Source organism: Pectinophora gossypiella, chromosome 21 (assembly GCF_024362695.1).
Source record: "Pectinophora gossypiella chromosome 21, ilPecGoss1.1, whole genome shotgun sequence".
Lineage (NCBI taxonomy): Eukaryota > Metazoa > Arthropoda > Insecta > Lepidoptera > Gelechiidae > Pectinophora > Pectinophora gossypiella.
Window position 1 is genome coordinate 7,835,322 of NC_065424.1, and position 17,839 is coordinate 7,853,160.

At 38.1% G+C, this 17,839-nt stretch overlaps 2 protein-coding genes across 5 annotated transcripts in view; both read right to left on the bottom strand.

The window, feature by feature from the left end:
- Nucleotides 1-17,839, bottom strand: part of LOC126376459 (uncharacterized) — a 181,746-nt gene that overhangs the window by 109,972 nt on the left and 53,935 nt on the right. The gene's annotated exons all lie outside the window — the stretch shown is intronic.
- On the bottom strand, nucleotides 9,654-14,787 carry LOC126376660 (uncharacterized). Its single transcript, XM_050024206.1, has 3 exons — nucleotides 14,589-14,787; nucleotides 12,835-13,760; nucleotides 9,654-10,325 (listed from the first exon to the last, which is right to left on the bottom strand). The coding sequence occupies exons 2-3, from the start codon at nucleotides 13,747-13,749 to the stop codon at nucleotides 10,266-10,268; spliced, it is 975 nt and encodes a 324-aa protein (XP_049880163.1). The 5' UTR covers nucleotides 13,750-13,760; nucleotides 14,589-14,787; the 3' UTR covers nucleotides 9,654-10,265.

A 17,839-nucleotide genomic window follows, 5' to 3' on the forward strand; every position in this document is an offset into this window, starting at 1 on the left:
ATGAAACAAAAAACATAAAATTAAAATAAAACTAAAACAAATAAACAGAACTCAAAATAAAATAAAAAAAAAACAATAGATAATAAATAAACTTATGACTATATAATTTAGAATTTGGACTTAAGTAAGCTTTCTGTTAAGACCAACGTGATAAGTGGTAAGCAGTTTCGCCGTCTATAATAGTCGAGGCAACTGTGTTAGTGAAAACTGCACTTATCATAAATTTACAATAATAACTCATTGGCGCAAGTCCGGTACCTGTTCGAACCGGCCCGTCAGAAGCAAGCCAGTGAAGCACGGGGCCACAATGACTGCATTGATTTAAATTTTGTAAGTAAATACCTTTTTTTTGTTCCAGGGTTATGCCGACTAGTCAGCAAATGTGATAGTCGGTAACTAGTTGGCAAAACGGCCGACTGGATATGTTTACTTCAAAATGCAGAAGATACTTAAAATAAGAACTCAGTGAATATTAATTTAAATAAACCAACGGGGCAACGCTGCGAGCGTGATGGGCACATTCGGTCGAGAGGTGGTAAAAGGGAGTATTTTTTTTAGTTTTTTCTTTGTTTTTTTTTTAGTTTTAGTAGTATAATTTTAATTATTTGTAATGATAAATTTAATAATATTTACTTGTTAAATTTGTAATATTTGTTAAATAGTTTTTAGATTGTACCTGTTATATAAATCCATTTAAATAATATTTACAAAATATTGACCAAATTGGGGATGTCCTTAGAAAAGGCTTAGTACGGTCTGCTCTGTACCGACTCTGTGCGGACTTTTGAGTTAATTCGTTTGGTATTGGGGCTTAGGTTTCATCATTCATCGTCATCACCTTTCACCGTTTCATTAATCATCATCAAGAAATAAATACTAAGACATGGCTGTATGGGCATAGTTCCCTTTGCCTTGCGTTCGGGGAAAATAAAAAAAAATGCCTCTGCCGACCCCGATGGGAAATAGGCGTGAGCTTATGTATGTATGTTTTGGCTTTTCGGCGGGAAACGGGAACGGGACAGTTGCTTTCTTCATTGAGTAATCTAAATAATTAATACGAAGTGGTATTTTGTGGTTAATGATCGCATTAAGTTAGTCGGAAGATATTCGCGAGTGTTATTATATTGGAGTATTCAATGAACAAAGTGTATCTGCCTATTTTCGCTTCGTGCCGGGAAGCCGCTTCATAACTCAAAGGTTTGTGCGGACTTTTGAGTTAATTCGTTTGGGGTTCGGAGTAGGAGTCTACTCCGAGGGTGGGGGCTTAGGTTTCATCATCATCACCTTTCATCATTTCATTAAATAATCAAGAAAAAAAATACGTCAGACATGGCTGTATGGGCATAGTTCCCTTTGCCTTACCCTTCGGGGAAAACCAAAACAAAAAAAAATAAAAAAGTATGTATGTTTTTATACTTACAAAAAACTTTACGATTACGAATTTCCGTTCGCAACGTGGATATTTTAATTAAATTCCTATCACATACCTCTTAATTACAAGTAGATATTAATGTTTTAAAACCACGTCACGGTTGTAATTAGTCACGATCCGCGGCAGAGCGGAAGTGACGTATGCCGGAAGCGACGCCATTTTCTGACGTGAAAACTCATTGTTTATTATAATTGTTCTGTAAAACTGTTATAGTAAAATTGTCGGTAAATAGGTTAATTCGTTTTGCTTTTCATGAGTGGTGAAGTGACGTAATGAAGGACTTTCCAGAACAAAAGACATTATAGAAGTCATTATAGAACAGAGCATTTTCCTTTTTCCTTTGATTCTCATAAGCTACCATGAACAAAACGACAATAAAGTATTTAATTCTGAATTCAAATTCTGACATATGATTCTGGATTCTGATTTGAATTCAGAACTAAATCGAGCGCACAGTCCATACCATCGCCTGATATGAAAACCACATAAGAGCCTTTTTAAAAAAAAATAACATGCTCAAGTGATTTTCTTCAGCCAAACCTCGATTTCTGTCAATTAATTTCAACCCCGAGTAAAAAGTGGTCTCAATTTTTATCCAGCTCGAAACTAGCTTATCTATGAGGGCCTTTCCAGGCTACGTTCACTAAAAACAATATAGATGGCGGTGTACAAGTATTACGTGATAATTAACAATTTTCTCATTACTCGGGTACATAATTGTTCCAAAATATAACCCATTAGGGTCGATTAATTCTTTCACATTTTTTTTCTTTCAGACGACGACGCCCTGAGCCGAGGTTCGCGCCCAACTGGGCACCCTCAGGCCTGTTGTCTTAAACGTTGTACCGAGTGAGAGCCTTCAGCGCTCCCCATTTGTCCGGCCAAGTAATTAATGCCATCTGCGGCAAATCTACAATAGTAAGTACAAGTAAGTAAAATCTTTATTTCCTCTACAAATAATAAAACACATGGATACATAAATACATACAAAAATACAATATTTGTAGAGGCTGGAGCCTAAACTAGGATACCCTGTGTTTTAGGACTCCAGGCCTCCACCCCCAAATAGTCATGGTCAAGAAAAAATAACAAAATCTAAAAAATAAGTTTTTGTTTTTTATTTAAATTACAATAAGTCACGTCAAAAAATAAAAGTTCCAAAATACAACGTAATGGCAGAAGCATATATATAAAAATAATTGTTGCTTGATATTTGGATCATAATTGTGTATATAATTAAGTTGCTACCTATATTGCTTCTCTTTATTTCGATCAGAATAATAATGGGTGGAAGATGTAACTGTTCCTGAGTGTAATAAAAAGGGTCATCATTTATACCCCAAATCAAATAAAAGAGTTGCACATATCCTTGAAATTAGAAGGTTAAACGAAGAAAAATCTATACAGCGCCATCTATATTATGTTTGACGAACGTACCCTGAAAAGTCACCTGGAAATTAGCAGTCGTTAATATTCAAAAATGCGATCATAAAGTTCATAATTCAAATTCGTATATATACAATAAATGTAATAATTGATGAACATGGAAATTAGCATTCTTTTGTATTTGGAAATGCGACAATAAACTACTTCTGATTTCAAATTCTTGTACAGAATAAATATAATAATTGATGAACATGGAAATTAGCTTTTGCATCTTTTTTGCTCACTGAATATGGAAATCATCATTCGTGTGTATTCGGAAATGCGATGGTTTCCGAGGGACATTAAGAAAATAGAAACACTGTACTATAGTTTATTCTGTGACAGTACCTTTATATAACAATGTATTTAATTTACGGCGAGAAACCGAATTATAAGGGTAGGGGCCTTGAGCTAACGCGACAAAATTGGATTTTATTTCTATTTAGTTTCATCTACGGTGTGTTTTATTTGTTTTACTTTTGTTTCAGATGATTACATTATTTGGCCGGACATACAGAGAATGCTGAGGGGTCTTACTTAACTCATCATCATCAATTTAAGAGCCACGCTCTTGTCGGTGCAGCATTCTCCATGTTACTTTTTTAGGGAAAAATAGGGCAGTGGTTTCCCTCTTGCTTTCCGCCCCGCAGTACTCTGTCTGACGCAAGTGGGATGGCGCCCAGAGTAGTCTACTACAAAGCCATACTAGGACTCCTGCTGTCCTCCGCCTCGGAATAGTACTGACAGTTACTGCTGCTCTCTGTCAGGTTTCAGGTTACGGCCCCTGTGACTAAACCAAAGTTACAATATTTCACGTACTTCACTTGATCACAATGTTTATTTAGCTAAATAGAAAAGCAGAAAATAGAAGGCATTCAGCTGCTCTTCTCTTTGACTAGAGTAGATTAACCGCAGATGGCATTTAACTACTTGGCCGGACAAATGGAGAACGCTCAAACCACTGGACCACGGAGGCCATGGGGATCGCGACGATGCCTCTACTATCGTGGATTACGGGGGTGAGAGAGTATATCAGGGGGTTTAAAATGGCCACATCGAAGCAATTCATCTAAAAAGCAATATTGCTATTTGACATTTGTTTGCATTACGCACTTACTTTTACATGCGCAAATGTCAAATTGCAATATTGCTTTTTTAGATTAATTGCTTCGATGTAGCCATTTTAACCCCCCAGTACCGTAAAAAATCGTAACCAATCTACCCACTATTCCGAGTAGTCATACCACTTGAACTACTGGGAATTTCCTTCCCAATTTGACTAGCATCACAAAAACGATCACTTACTTAATAGCTTACGAAGCACAAACGGATAGAGTCATTATTTTTACAAAGCACTAGATGTTTTCTGCTACAAAAGACGTGTTTAAGCCAGTTTTTGCGGACACCAGCCCAATTAGAGAGTGTCTCGCCGACCGGAGGAAGTGGGAATAAAAACAAAACAATGCTAGGGCAAAACCAGCGTAAGTAGACCTCTCGGGTAGTTCTTAAACACAGTGTGGGTTTAGGGCGAAAACACACGGAATACAATACAATACAAATACACTTTATTGCACCAAACTAAAAATAAATAATTACAAAAAGTCTCTTAATTAAGTACATGGCAAATGGCGGCCTTATCGCTTAAAGCGATTTCTTCCAGGCAACCATAAGGTGAGGTAATATGTAAAAAATAATAATTGAAAGATTGCGGGTACAAACTATAAGTACAACTTATTACCAATAAAGTACAATTTCACCAATAAAATACATGCAAATAAATATATATAACATACTTACAAATATAATATATAAGTACCTAACCTATATACATAACCTAACATATATACCTACTTATATAAATAGTACACACAAAATAATAATTTATGAGTAACCACACTGACGTTCATGTATTTTTGCACTTTCCCATCTTTAATACAAAGTGGTATTATAATTATGTATTTACTAAGTCTATTTTTAAAGAAAAAAAATATTAACACTAACTTTTATAAAGTAAAGAACAGCATAGCTTCACACCTGTATACCACGAAGGCCTGGCAGTGGTGTATGGTATAACACCCAATCCTGGCCAGCTGCGTTTAAGTCCAATATAATATTGACCGAGCTTAATAAACGGGCACAAATCCTGGAAATCACATGATATCAATTATCTATGATTCAAACATGAACATGGAGTCGATTTCAGTAGTTTAGAGCCCAAACCGCGATTCAAACCCGTGACAATAAAAGGTCTTCTTCTTGTGTGGATTGAGAGGTACATTACCAACCTCATCAACCCTGGTGTCAGGGTTATTATTGAGCCGCCAAAGGCCCCTGACATGGCTCATGTAACGACTACTTACTTAAATCATTAAGTAGTAACCGGGACCAACGGCTTAACGTGCCTTCCGAAGCACGGATCATCTTACTTTTTGGACAATCAGGTGATCAGCCTGTAATGTCCTAACCAAACTAGGGATCACAAAGTGATTTTTGTGATATGTCCCCACCGGGATTCGAACCCGGGACCTCCGGAACTCGAGCCCAACGCTCAACCACTGGACCACGGAGGTAAACGCGTGACTTACAATAAAAGGTAAGTCACGCGTTTCCTGAACACAGTCACTGGTTTTACATAAAATACGCGCTAAGCGCCATTTTTGAAAAATCACATTCTGATGTGACAAAATGACCAAATGGTGCATATAACCCGGGTGCTTTCAAGGCTAGAGTGAACAGGCACCTTCTGGGCGTGCTCGCTGGAGTGAGCGGGCCTAAAATGGATCTTAGGCCTCGTCAATTCCTTCGGGCAAGTCTGAGGCCAAAAGAAAACCCATCAAAGGTAAAAAAACCCTCGATTTCTTTCAATTAATTTCATTCCGGGAAAAATTGAGACCAAAAATGTTGACCTGAACTGAAACTAGCGTGACCCTTGCATAGTTTTGTTGACAAAAAACACATACGGGATAATAATATCGATATAGTACATAAAACACAACATAAAAAGCCTATTTACGTCCCACTGCTGGGCACAGGCCTCCCCTCAATCAACCGGAGGGGGTATGGAGCATACTTCACCACGCTGCTCCACTGCGGGTTGGTGGAGGTGGTTTTATGGCTAATAGCCGGGACCAACAGCTTAACGTGCCCTCCGAAGCACGGAATCATCTTACTTTTTCGGACAATCAGGTGATTCAAGCCTGAAAAGTCTGTACCAAACAAAGGACAGTCTCACAAAGTGATTTCGACAATGTCCCCATCGGGAATCGAACCCGGACCTCCGGATCGTGAGCCTAACGCTCTATCGATATAGTAAGCAACCGTAAAATATTAACAGGAATATTCCGATCAGATTCATTCTACGCTAGCCTTGCAGTTACTCATTTAATAACTGTCGCAACGCCTTGGGAAGGGAAATATTCAGAAATACATTCGTTCCATTATACTAAAACAGACAAAAACTAAATAATGAGGCGAACAATGAAGTGGAACAATGAAGGAAACGGAACTAAAGTATCAATTCTTGTTGGTTTTGCTGCTGTTAAGTATGCATTTTATAGACTGATGATCGTGTATGGAATTCATACAACAATGATGATTTCACTCAACATCATCTCCCTAGCATTATCCCGTTTCTCACGAGGTCCGCTTACCTAACCTGAAGATTTGTCAGGTTTTTTTACAGAAGCGACTGCCTGTCTCAAATTCAAATTCAAAAATATCTTTATTCAGTAGGTAACATAGTTAGAATAGAATAGAATAGAAACTTTATTTGCGTCAAACATGGTGAATAAGGTGACAAGTGGGTATTAGAAGTAGGTACAATACATGTTTCGCCATAACAATGTTGGCATGCAAATGTTATATGTAGACAAAGGTACATTTATTTACACTAAACTTTTTCTTTAAACTAAAAATTACATTACTGCAGAAATTCCCTGACAGAATAAAAATTACGTTCATTATACCATTTATATAATCTTGTCTTAAATAATGTCAATTTTAGCATTTTAATATCAGTCGGTATTTTATTATATAATCTAACGCACATAGCAAGACAGCTCTTATTAAAAATTTCAGTAATTGGTGTTTCATCAAATACCAATCTGTCTAGATTTCGACGGATAGGAGGATTCGAGTTACACTTTGAATCATCAATTTTTACATAACGAACGTCTCATCCGCCTAAAACTACTGCAGCTTCTCACAACCTTACGTCTGACCTTCCAACCCGCGAAGGGAAGACCAGCCCGATACAGGTTAGGTCACATACCCCCAAAAATGCATTTCACCGGAATGTGGGTTTGTTTTTCCTTCACCGCTGAGCACGTGATAATCATTTATGATCCAAACATGAATTCGAAAACTAATTCGACAATTATTGGTATAGGCCTGTGCGGGATTCCACCCGCGACCTCAAAGTGAGAGGCAAGCGTTCTACCAACTGGTGTTCAGCGATGCTTTCACTAATCGTAAAAAAGATGCAAAAGACCCATGCCTCAAACTCTGTTCGAGTTCCTGTGAATAACGGTATAATCTTCTTCTTCTATCGTGTGGGTTGTGAGATGGATTACCAACCTCAGCAACCCTGGTGTCTGGGTTATTATTGAGCCGCCAAAAGCCCCTGACATGGCTCATGTAACGATTACTCACTTACATCAGTAAATAGTAACCGGGACCAACGGCTTAACGTGCTTTAGCACGGATCATCTTACTTTCAGACAATCAGGTGATCAGCCGGTTATGTCCTAACCAAACAAGGTCCGAACCCACCGGACCTGATCGTGAGCCCAACGCTCAACCACTGGACCACAGAGGCCATTAAGAAGAAGACGGTATAAAAATGAAAAAAAAAATGAAAATGAAATGAAATTTATATTTATATATATATATATATTTAATTTATATATTTTTTTTTTTCATAATGCTAGGGAGATGATGTCTTTTACGTAGAGTCAATTACACGTGTCTACCATTGTCATTTCCACTTCACAAATGTAAGTACCTACAATAAACAGTTGGCCAAATAAATACAACTCGTCATTCCAGTGTTCGGTGTTGCCAACAAAAGCTAAACTTTAAATTACACTGCGTAACTGTCGGTCGTGTGTTGTTTCATTTGCATGCGAGCAACGCGGGATGTACAACCATGTCTACAGGGATGTAATCAGGGGGGGGGGGGGGGGGCTGCTTTCACCCGACTGCGGCAAACCAGAGGGTTATGTATTTGACCGCTATGTATGTTTACTAGGTGTTAGCGAAATATTTGAGAGATGATTCAGGCCATGATTCCGAGTTAATATCAAGTGGAATATTCCATCGCAAAAGTATGGAACTCAGTTAATATCAAGTGGAATTTTCTGTCACAAAATTCATCAATTTTTTAGTCTTTTTAAATTATATTTAATTCTATACTTTTGTGGTAGAAAATTCCACTTGATATTAACTCAGAATAATGAGCTGAATCATTTCACTTAATATTCGTTACGGTGTCGTCACTAACACGCCATGCAAGTATAGTTGCCGACAGGTCGACATGGCAATCGGGGCATGAGGTGAGCCGCGGAGGCGGGGTCGCCCCGCACACCCGCACAGTCCCCGCGGTGTCTTAGTCTTAGTGTCGCACGAGTCCGTTTCGACCGCGTTTATCGATTATAATCTCGCTCACATAATTTATTACTATTGTGTTTTAAAAATGGCTACGGTTGCATCTTCGTCGCGTGTTCAAGCAAAAAAAAAACAATAATTCACTCTCAAGCTCGAAAACTAGCTAGAAAAGTGTTAGAAAATTGTGACATTGAACTAAAAAATAATTGTTTTTGTAGCGATACGTTAGATGATTCAGATGAATAAATATTAACTTAAATGAAAACGTGGTATTATTTTATTCACATTTTGTTACATACATAATAAAAATATATCGATATTGAAAACGTCACGTCACTAGAGAATTGCCATGTCGACCTGTCGTCTACATTACATACAGACATACAGATAGACATACATGTAGGTTGGGTAGTGTTAGTGACACCGTAACGAATATTGAGGGGAATGATTCAGACCATGATTCTGAGTTGATATCAAGTGGATTTTCCTGTCGGAAAATTTTTGAAAATTTTAATGTTTTTTTTTAATTATTTTCTGTTCTACACTAACTTCCTACAGGTTCATGGCCTGAATCATCTTTCAAAGTTTTCGTTACGATGTCTTTAACGCCCTGTATGTATGAAAGTTTGTGTGTACAAACACACCAGACAGACAGAGGGTAGACAGATGTGTGCCCGTAGAAAATTATGGATCTACCTACTCCACCCCAATCTCAGTCAGTCATGTCAGTCATCCCGTGATCATGGCACTTGCAACAGTGTCGAAATATCGGGAGTCTCATATCCCTGATTTAAATGCGGTAAGAACAGACCGAGGAGCTCGGTGACGCAGCGGTTAACGCGCTCGGTCTGCGATTGTTGAAGTAAAGCAACTTTCGCAAAGGCCGGTCATGGGATGGGTGACCACAAAAAAAAAAGTTTTCATCTCGAGCTCCTCCGTGATTCGGAAGACACGTTAAGCCGTTGGTCCCGGCTGCATTAGCAGTCGTTAATAACCATCAATCCGCACTGGGCCCGCGTGATGGTTTAAGGCCCGATCTCCCTACCCATCCATAGGGAAGGCCCGTGCCCCAGCAGTGGGGACGTTAATGGGCTGATGATGATGATGATGAAGAACCTGTTATTATGTGTTTTAATTGTTATGTCCTGTGCTATTACGGCAGGTACAGGTAGGTAAATGATACAAGTATTGGTAATCAGTAAGTAAGCCCGCAGCTCAAAGGCACGTCCGCACGTCACGAGTGACAGGTAAGAAGTGAGGGGCGAACGTACCCGTTGGTCAACGGAACTACATTTATTATTTATAAGTATGTATATCACATCTCTTCCTTTTTATAAGTTTAATAAATACAAATAATATCAAAACAAGTTGCGACGACAATAACAAAAGTAAACTATTTTCTAAAATCAGTTGATTATCTATTTCTCGCTATACTATAAAATAAAGGTCGGTAACTAAAACTATCCTTCATTATCTGGTGATCCTTGATTATCATCATTAACAATTTTCCACTGGCCTTCTACTTTCTTCAGATGAACTATATTTCTTCTGTATTCTTGACCAGTAGCATCATTCCTCACATTTATATCACAACCATCTGTGCTCACCACAGTGTGTGGTGTTGGATTGAACTCTGAAACTAATTTATTTTCTTTTATCAAATTTTTAACATATACCTTTTCGCCTATTTGCAATTCTCTATCTGTAGCCTTTCTTTTCCTATCTTCATGTAATTTACTTTTTTCTTTTTTTTCTTTATCTAAATCTCTTAGTTCTAGGTCTCTGTAATCATTTTCCAGGTCAGTTAAAAAAGGTAATTTGTCTCTAAATTGTCGGCCATAGAATAACTCGGCTGGTGGTTTTCCTGTGGAAGAATGAGGGGTACTGTTATACATAGTGAGGTATTTTAGTAAATCATCTTTCCAATCTGATTTCTCGCACTGGCTAATCCTGAGTCGCTTCAAAATATCTCTATTTTGCCTTTCAACTTCACCATTCTGTTGTGGCCAGTAAGGTATTGTGTTAAAAATTGTTATTCCTTGCTCAGTACAGAAAGATTTAAATTCTTGGCTTGTGAATTGCTTGCCATTATCAGCTGTAATGCTCGCAGGATTACCAGTTCGAGAAAATATTTCTTTCATTTGTTTTATTGTATCACATGCAGAAATTGATTTCATGATTTTAATTTCTTTATATCTACTATAATAGTCGATAATGACGAAAAGGTAGTGTCCTGATGGTAAAGGACCCAAAAAATCGACCGCTGGCTGTGAGGGAAGCTCTCGCCTTTTCATTGGAACTGGTGGGTTTGGTCCGGAAACTAATGTACACCCCTTACAGTTTCTCACTATCTTTTCGGCATCTTTGTCAATTTTGGGCCACCAAACCTTCGTACGTAATCTAGCCTTCATTTTAACAATGCCTGGGTGTCCTTCGTGGGCTGCCAACAGAACTTGGTGTCTCAATTTAGTGGGGATCACGATTCTGTTACTTCTCAATAGAACCCCATCATGCAACCAGAGTTCACTTTCAAACAACTTGTAGTTATTAGCGGACGAATGCCATTTGCCATTAAGTATACCCTCTTTAACATAACTGATCTCAACGTCTTGATTTGAAGCGTCAACAATAGATTTTATTGATAGAGCTATTGGTCGCGCGTATTGAACTACCTGGTTGACATGATAGTCATCATCAAAGTCGCTGTTTTTTGTGCTTGTACACAAACGGGACAGTGGATCAGCTATATTTGATTTACCTGGTTTGTAAATCACTTTATACTTATACGACTGAAGTCGAAGGACCCAGCGCTCAATTCGAGCACAAGGCTTAGAACGAGGACCAAATATGACTTCAAGGGGCTTGTGGTCCGTGATAAGTTCAAACTCCTTACCATAAAGATACATGTGGAAATGCTCGATCGCCCAAACCAATGCTAACGCCTCTTTTTCAGTTTGACAGTATCGTTTTTCAACGTCTGTCAAACTTTTATTTCCAAAGGCTATTATTCTTGGTCCCCTGCTATCATGCTGTATGAGCACTGCCCCCAAACCAACAGGGCTGGCGTCAACAATGACTTGAGTGCGATCATTCGGATCATAGTAACCAAGTGTGGGAATCTTGGTGAGACATTTTTTTAGCTCTTCAAACGCTAACGACTGTTCCTGTTTCCAGAATATTGCAATGTCAGCGTGTTTGTGAACTTTTTCACGAAGTATCTGTCTGATTGGGTCAGTTAGAGTGGATAAATTTGGAATCCATTTCCCTACAAAATTTACCAACCCAAGAAAACTTTGGATTTCCTCGATGGTTTTCGGTGGTCTGAATGTTTGAATGGTATTAATGTATTTGTCTAGAGGCTTTATACCATCTGGAGACAGCTCATGCCCAAGGAATTCGATGTGGTTTGCGTTGAAAACGCACTTACTTTCATTAAGTAACACATTGTTGTCCCTGAGAACCTTTAAGACATTTTGCAACCTTTCGTCGTGTTGTTTTTTATCACACCCAAAAACAACAATGTCGTCGATAAAATTTACCACACCTTGACAAGGCAATAGCATTTTTTCCATTACTTTTTGAAAATGTTCGGGAGCGCATGATATCCCAAACATTAATCTTTTGTAACGATAGAGGCCTTTGCTAGTTATGAAAGTTGTAATTTCCCTACAATCTTCTTTTATTTCTACTTGATGAAATGCATTCCGAATATCCAATTTGGAAAATACTTTTGCCTTGCCAAATTTAGGAATGAGTTGAGCCATAGTGGGAAGGGGATGGTTTTCTCTAATGATGGCCTTATTAGCGCAGCGCATGTCTAAACATATACGGATGTCATCATCGGACTTCAAAACCGGCACCATCGGCGAAACCCAAGGTGAAGGCTTGTTAACAGGTTCTATTATGTCCATCTCCACTAGTTCGTCAATCTTTTTATTTATTTTTGATTCCAACGGAATAGGCACTCGTCTATATAGCTGACAAACTGGAGGAACAGATTTGTCGATGGAAATCTCTAATTGGATATTCTTGAATTTGGGAAAAGATTTTTGTTCGATGTTATTCAATTCAAGACCCAGTCTAAGCACCTTTAATGCAATAGCTGTTTCTTTACCTAAGAGATTTCGGGAACCGTTTTTTATAACATAGAACTTGCTGGTTAATGAATCTGAACCAATTTTTATTTGGGCTTCAAACGAACCTAAAACTTCCAAGGGTTCTGTAGCACCGTAGGCCATGAAGGTTTTGTTTGAAGACTTTTGTTGGTTAGAGACTAGGACATTGGATTTTTTAAGGTACTCCCAAGTTTTGTCGTTCACAATGTTGGACTTGCTCCCAGAATCAATAAGCATTTTAATATTTACTCCACCCACCTGACAGTTTATTGTGGCATCATCATCGATGTGAAAAATATAGTCGATGGATGTAGACTCGGCATTTTCTGGTGCAGTAGTTTTCATTTTTTTAATTTGACGCTTATTGTCTTGGATGGAACTTGTATTTTTCCTTTTATTAGCCCTTGTACGACAGTGCTTTTCAAAGTGACCTTTGAAACCACATTTGTTGCAATTTACATTGTGTGCAGGGCAGGAACTATTATCACTTTTATGATTTTTACTACCACATCGGCAGCAACGTTCGTTATTTTTATCTACACGTCGACGTCCTATTGTTTGATCAATTTTGTTAAGGCTTGTGACAGTTGTATTCTGCTTTTCGTCATACTCATTAAGTTGACGTTCCACGGTTTCAAGTGAATTTGCTTCGATCGTAATATTTTCAAGTGTAGCTTCGTCACCGAAAAGTAAAATATTTTTTCTCAATTTACTAGATTTACACTTTTCTGTGATTTGATCAAGCAGATTTTCATTCTCATTAGCAAAGTTACATTTTGAGCTCTGTTGTCTGAGGCGAATGAGAAATTTTTCGAATTTTTCATCTGGTTCCTGCTTTATTAACCGGAAAATATGTCTTTCGTAGAGGTAACTTTGTTTAGGTGCAAAATATTCGTCTAATTTCTTAATCGCCGTTTCATATACATTTATTGAGCCATCAGATTCATCAGTCGCATCACTGACGTGAGCACCTGGTATATTAAAGTATATCTCTTGAAGGGCTAGACCCCCGCAATGTAACAACATGGCTCGTTTTTTGTCGGGTTCTATTGTACTGGTGGCTAAGAAGTATATCTCTAAAGCACGTTTCCATTTTTCCCATCGGGAACCCATGGAGACGTTTTCTTCACAATCGAATGGCTCTAAAGTTGGGACTTGCGATTGCAGGGACATAGTGGGACAATCTGTAAATAAGACGGAATTGGATAGTGCAACTGGGTAGCTTAACTGCGAATAGAAGGTAAATATTTTTTATAACTGAAAATTTTATTATCTACTAATTAAATTTTATTATTTATATTTATTCATTCGAGTAAGTATTTATTTTAACTGTTAGCAGTTTTCACTTTTAACAAGTAGGTACTTATACGTATTATTATAATTTTCTACACCGCCTTATTTATATAGTTTTATATTTATAGTTTACAATTAAACTTAAATAGACGTCGGTAGATAGGTAAATTATTTAAATAACGAAGTTTTTAATATTACTTTGTTGCTTGATCAATCAGGCAATAGATAGGACGGTCGTTAGGACAATTTACTCGTAAAATATGAGTAGGTAAGTTGGTACTTAACGACACTGCCGTCATTTAAACATGAATTGAACAAGAATATTTTAGTAAGTACACCTAATTTATTAAACACAATTGACAACAAGATAATTAGGGAATTTAGTATTATTTATCTAATTAAAGAATTTGTTATACAAAATATCACGGTACTTTTAAGAAAATGTAAGTATCTAGTTTTCTTTCTATCACCCGGGCACGGCCGCGGTGATTCATCGCCGAACTATGCACGGCGCTGTCGGCAACAACACAACGTAAGGAAATACTTCTTTGCTTAAATTCAACGAATTAACGTATTATAATTGCTTTTAGTTGAAATGCTAAGTACTTACTGGTATCCTCCTCCTTTTATTAAGAGAAAATTGTAGGTAAGTTTTGTTGTCAATCGTGTCGATTAATAGGTAGGAACGTATTTGAGCTGATTGTTTGAAAATTACTTACTGCGCTTTTTCTCGTCGCCAATGTTATGTCCTGTGCTATTACGGCAGGTACAGGTAGGTAAATGATACAAGTATTGGTAATCAGTAAGTAAGCCCGCAGCTCAAAGGCACGTCCGCACGTCACGAGTGACAGGTAAGAAGTGAGGGGCGAACGTACCCGTTGGTCAACGGAACTACATTTATTATTTATAAGTATGTATATCACATTAATTATGATAATAACCGCGTAAACCTAACACAATGTACAGTCATGAGCAATATAATGTACCCACTTTAGGACTCTGTCGCACTAACATATTTGACATTTAGTGAGACTTACAATTCAATTTGTCAAAAAAGTTAATGTGACATGGTACCAAAGTGTATACATATTAATGCTCGTGACCGTATGTATGTACAAGTCCGCATTACATCCCTGTAAAGCTAAACAAATCCACTTTTACATTGTTTTCCTTGTTTTTTGTTCGGCATGTTCTTTGTTCTCGCTGAAATGAATTGTTTCATGCCTGCGTTTAAGGATTAAGTTGATATTGTTTCGAGAACGTGATGGGAACTCTTGATAGGTATATTGAAAAGGAGGTATTGTTTAAGGCTTTCTTTGTAAAAGTGGATACGATAATGTTGATCCTTAATGCTCTAATTTGTCCGGCCAAGTAGCACGCCTGTATCCCCCAAAGGAGTAGGCAGACCTGTAGAGTACTATTCGTACCAACCATCCCGCCTAGCGCGTAATAATTCAAAAGTCAAAACCATTTTTGTCAATGAGAGTACTAAATAGCTTCTTCTTATCGTGTGGGTTGTGAGGTAAAATACCAACCTTATCAACCCTAGTGTCAGGGTTATGATTGAGCGGCCAAAGGCCCCTGACATGGCTCATGTAACGATTACTCACTTACATCAGTAAATTATAACCGTGACCAACGGCTTAACGTGCCTTCCGAAACACGTTAAGCCGTCGGCCACGGTCTTTAATCTGTTCCATGTAAGCTCTTCTTTGTCTTCCCCTTGTATGATGTTTTTAATAAATTCGTCGTGTCTTATTAAGTGTCCAATCATCTTGCCTCTTCTGCCCTCAATAACTATTATGTTGCTATGTAAAAATAATAATTTAACACTTTATTGCACACAAATTTATAAAACATTTACTTACAGGATAAACTTATTCTAAGGTGGGCAAAGGCGGCAAAAAGGAAAAAAAAGGTGGGGAAAATACATTGGAAGAAGGATCGATTTTATTGTTCTGCGATAGGATCCGACTGTGAAGCTTCGAGCCAAGGCAATTCAGAATTGCAGGCACGCCGCAAATAGTTAATAGCTTCAGTTCCGTGAGGAGTCCTCAAGTAGCGAGGAGAAATGACCGCTGTCTGGGGAACACCGCACCAGAGTGGCTGGTCCAGTATATCAACGATACAATCTCTACACATAGAATCATAACATAACATAAATATAAATAGCCTATATACGTCCCACTGCTAGGCACAGGCCTCTCCTCAATCAACCGGAGAGGGTATGGAGCATACTCCACCACGCTGCTCCAATGCGGGTTGCTGCCCGCTTAACGTGCCCTCCGAAGCACGGATCAACTTATTTTTTCCGACAATCAGGTGATTCAAGCCTGTAATGTCCTTACGAAACAAAGGACAGTCTCACAAAGAGATTTCGACAATGTCTCCATCGGGAATCGAACCCGGACCTCCAGATCATGAGCCTAACGCTCTAACCAATAGACCACGGAGGCTGTTACACATAGAATCATCATCGCTAATTTAAGAGCCACGCTCTTGTTTTCTTTTTGTGATATAAGTAGAAAGTTAAACTCTATTTCGCGACGTTTTTATTTCTTAAGTTTATCTTGTGTCATACACAAACACAGAACTGTGGAGATTGACTGGGCAGAACACTGTGGAGGCAGATAGATATCCGCACACGGAAATGGCGGTGGATTGGTCATGTCTTTAGAAGACCTGTGGAACGCCCGTCCCGACGAGCTCTAACCTGGTGAGCGCGTGGAAAACGCAAAAGGGGGCCCAAAGAGACCTGGCGACCCTCGGTTGGTGGAGAGCTGCAGAGGCTGCAAAAGATCGCGAGGAGTGGAAATCTGTTACACGAGACCTACATCCCAACAGGGGATAGAAGGATTAGAAGAAGAAGATCTTGTGTCAGAAGATGAAACAAGGTGGAAATGAAACAAGCTATATCAACACCTGATGAAATAATAGTAGCACTCAATCCAGATAACCTACCTTGGTTTATCAATTTGTTTTTGAAAGAATCTTCGCTGACAGTTAATATTACATGGCACATCCATTTTTCTGTACCCAAGGAGAAGATACCAAAAATTAATGCTTTTGCCAAGAAACTGAAGAACAGTAACCAAGGGGGAAAAGTTAATGTGAGGCTGATATTTAAAAGTGGTTCAGCCGATGCAGAATTAAAACTATCATCGTTGTCTGTCCCCATTGTGGGCAATGTCAACATCCTGCGATACCTGGCTTATGTGTATCCAAATGTTCTGCCATACAATGGTGATGACTACTATGTTGATAGTCTCTTAGACCTATGTCATCAACTGGAAAAAGCACCTGAGAAAAAGAGAGAAGCTATTATAAAAAAGCTATTTTCCCAGCAAAAGGAATGGATTAACGAAAATGGATTTTCTATTGTGGATGTAGCTGCTTACAATGTAGTTAAACAATGGCAAAACAGCAGTAAATATGTTCCCAAAAACTGGTTTGAGAAGTGTGAAGTTGTCATAAGATAGACGTGACAGTGTTATTCCGTTTTCAGACCTGTCAAATCTTCAGCGGCTTATATCTGAAAACACACTGTTTCTTCTCTATTCTGTTTCTGAATAATCTGAATATGGACTGATTTCCACTATCTCCTCTTAATGCACTTTCATTTGTTCTCCTTGTCGATTTGTATCAAATAATACAAATATAGCATAACTGATATCTAAGTAATTAGGAAAATATATAAGTATTAAAGACTTAACTGAATATTCTTCCTGCGCATCGACAGGAAGTCTGATAAAACTGTTGTTGAATGTTGTTTCTGAATAATCTGAATATTCACTGATTTCTGTTCTCTACTCTAATGCACCTTCTTTTGTTCTCTGAAAATTATTTAGTTTTTTCGTAATGACAGCCCGCCAAAAGCGTCAACTTTTTTCTGGCCAGTGTTGTTATGACATAAATAACCTACAAATCGATTACTCACTCGAGTAAAAATAAAATCGATATGATGCATTTT

What these genes read in the sequence shown, in the direction of transcription:
- LOC126376660 (XM_050024206.1), bottom strand. Translation starts at nt 13,749, where the DNA reads ATGTCCCTGCAATCGCAAGTCCCAACTTTAGAGCCATTCGATTGTGAA. An exon ending in ATGCCACAATAAACTGTCAG is followed by an intron (nt 10,326 to 12,834) that starts GTGGGTGGAGTA and finishes ATTCTTCCACAG; the next exon opens with GAAAACCACCAGCCGAGTTA.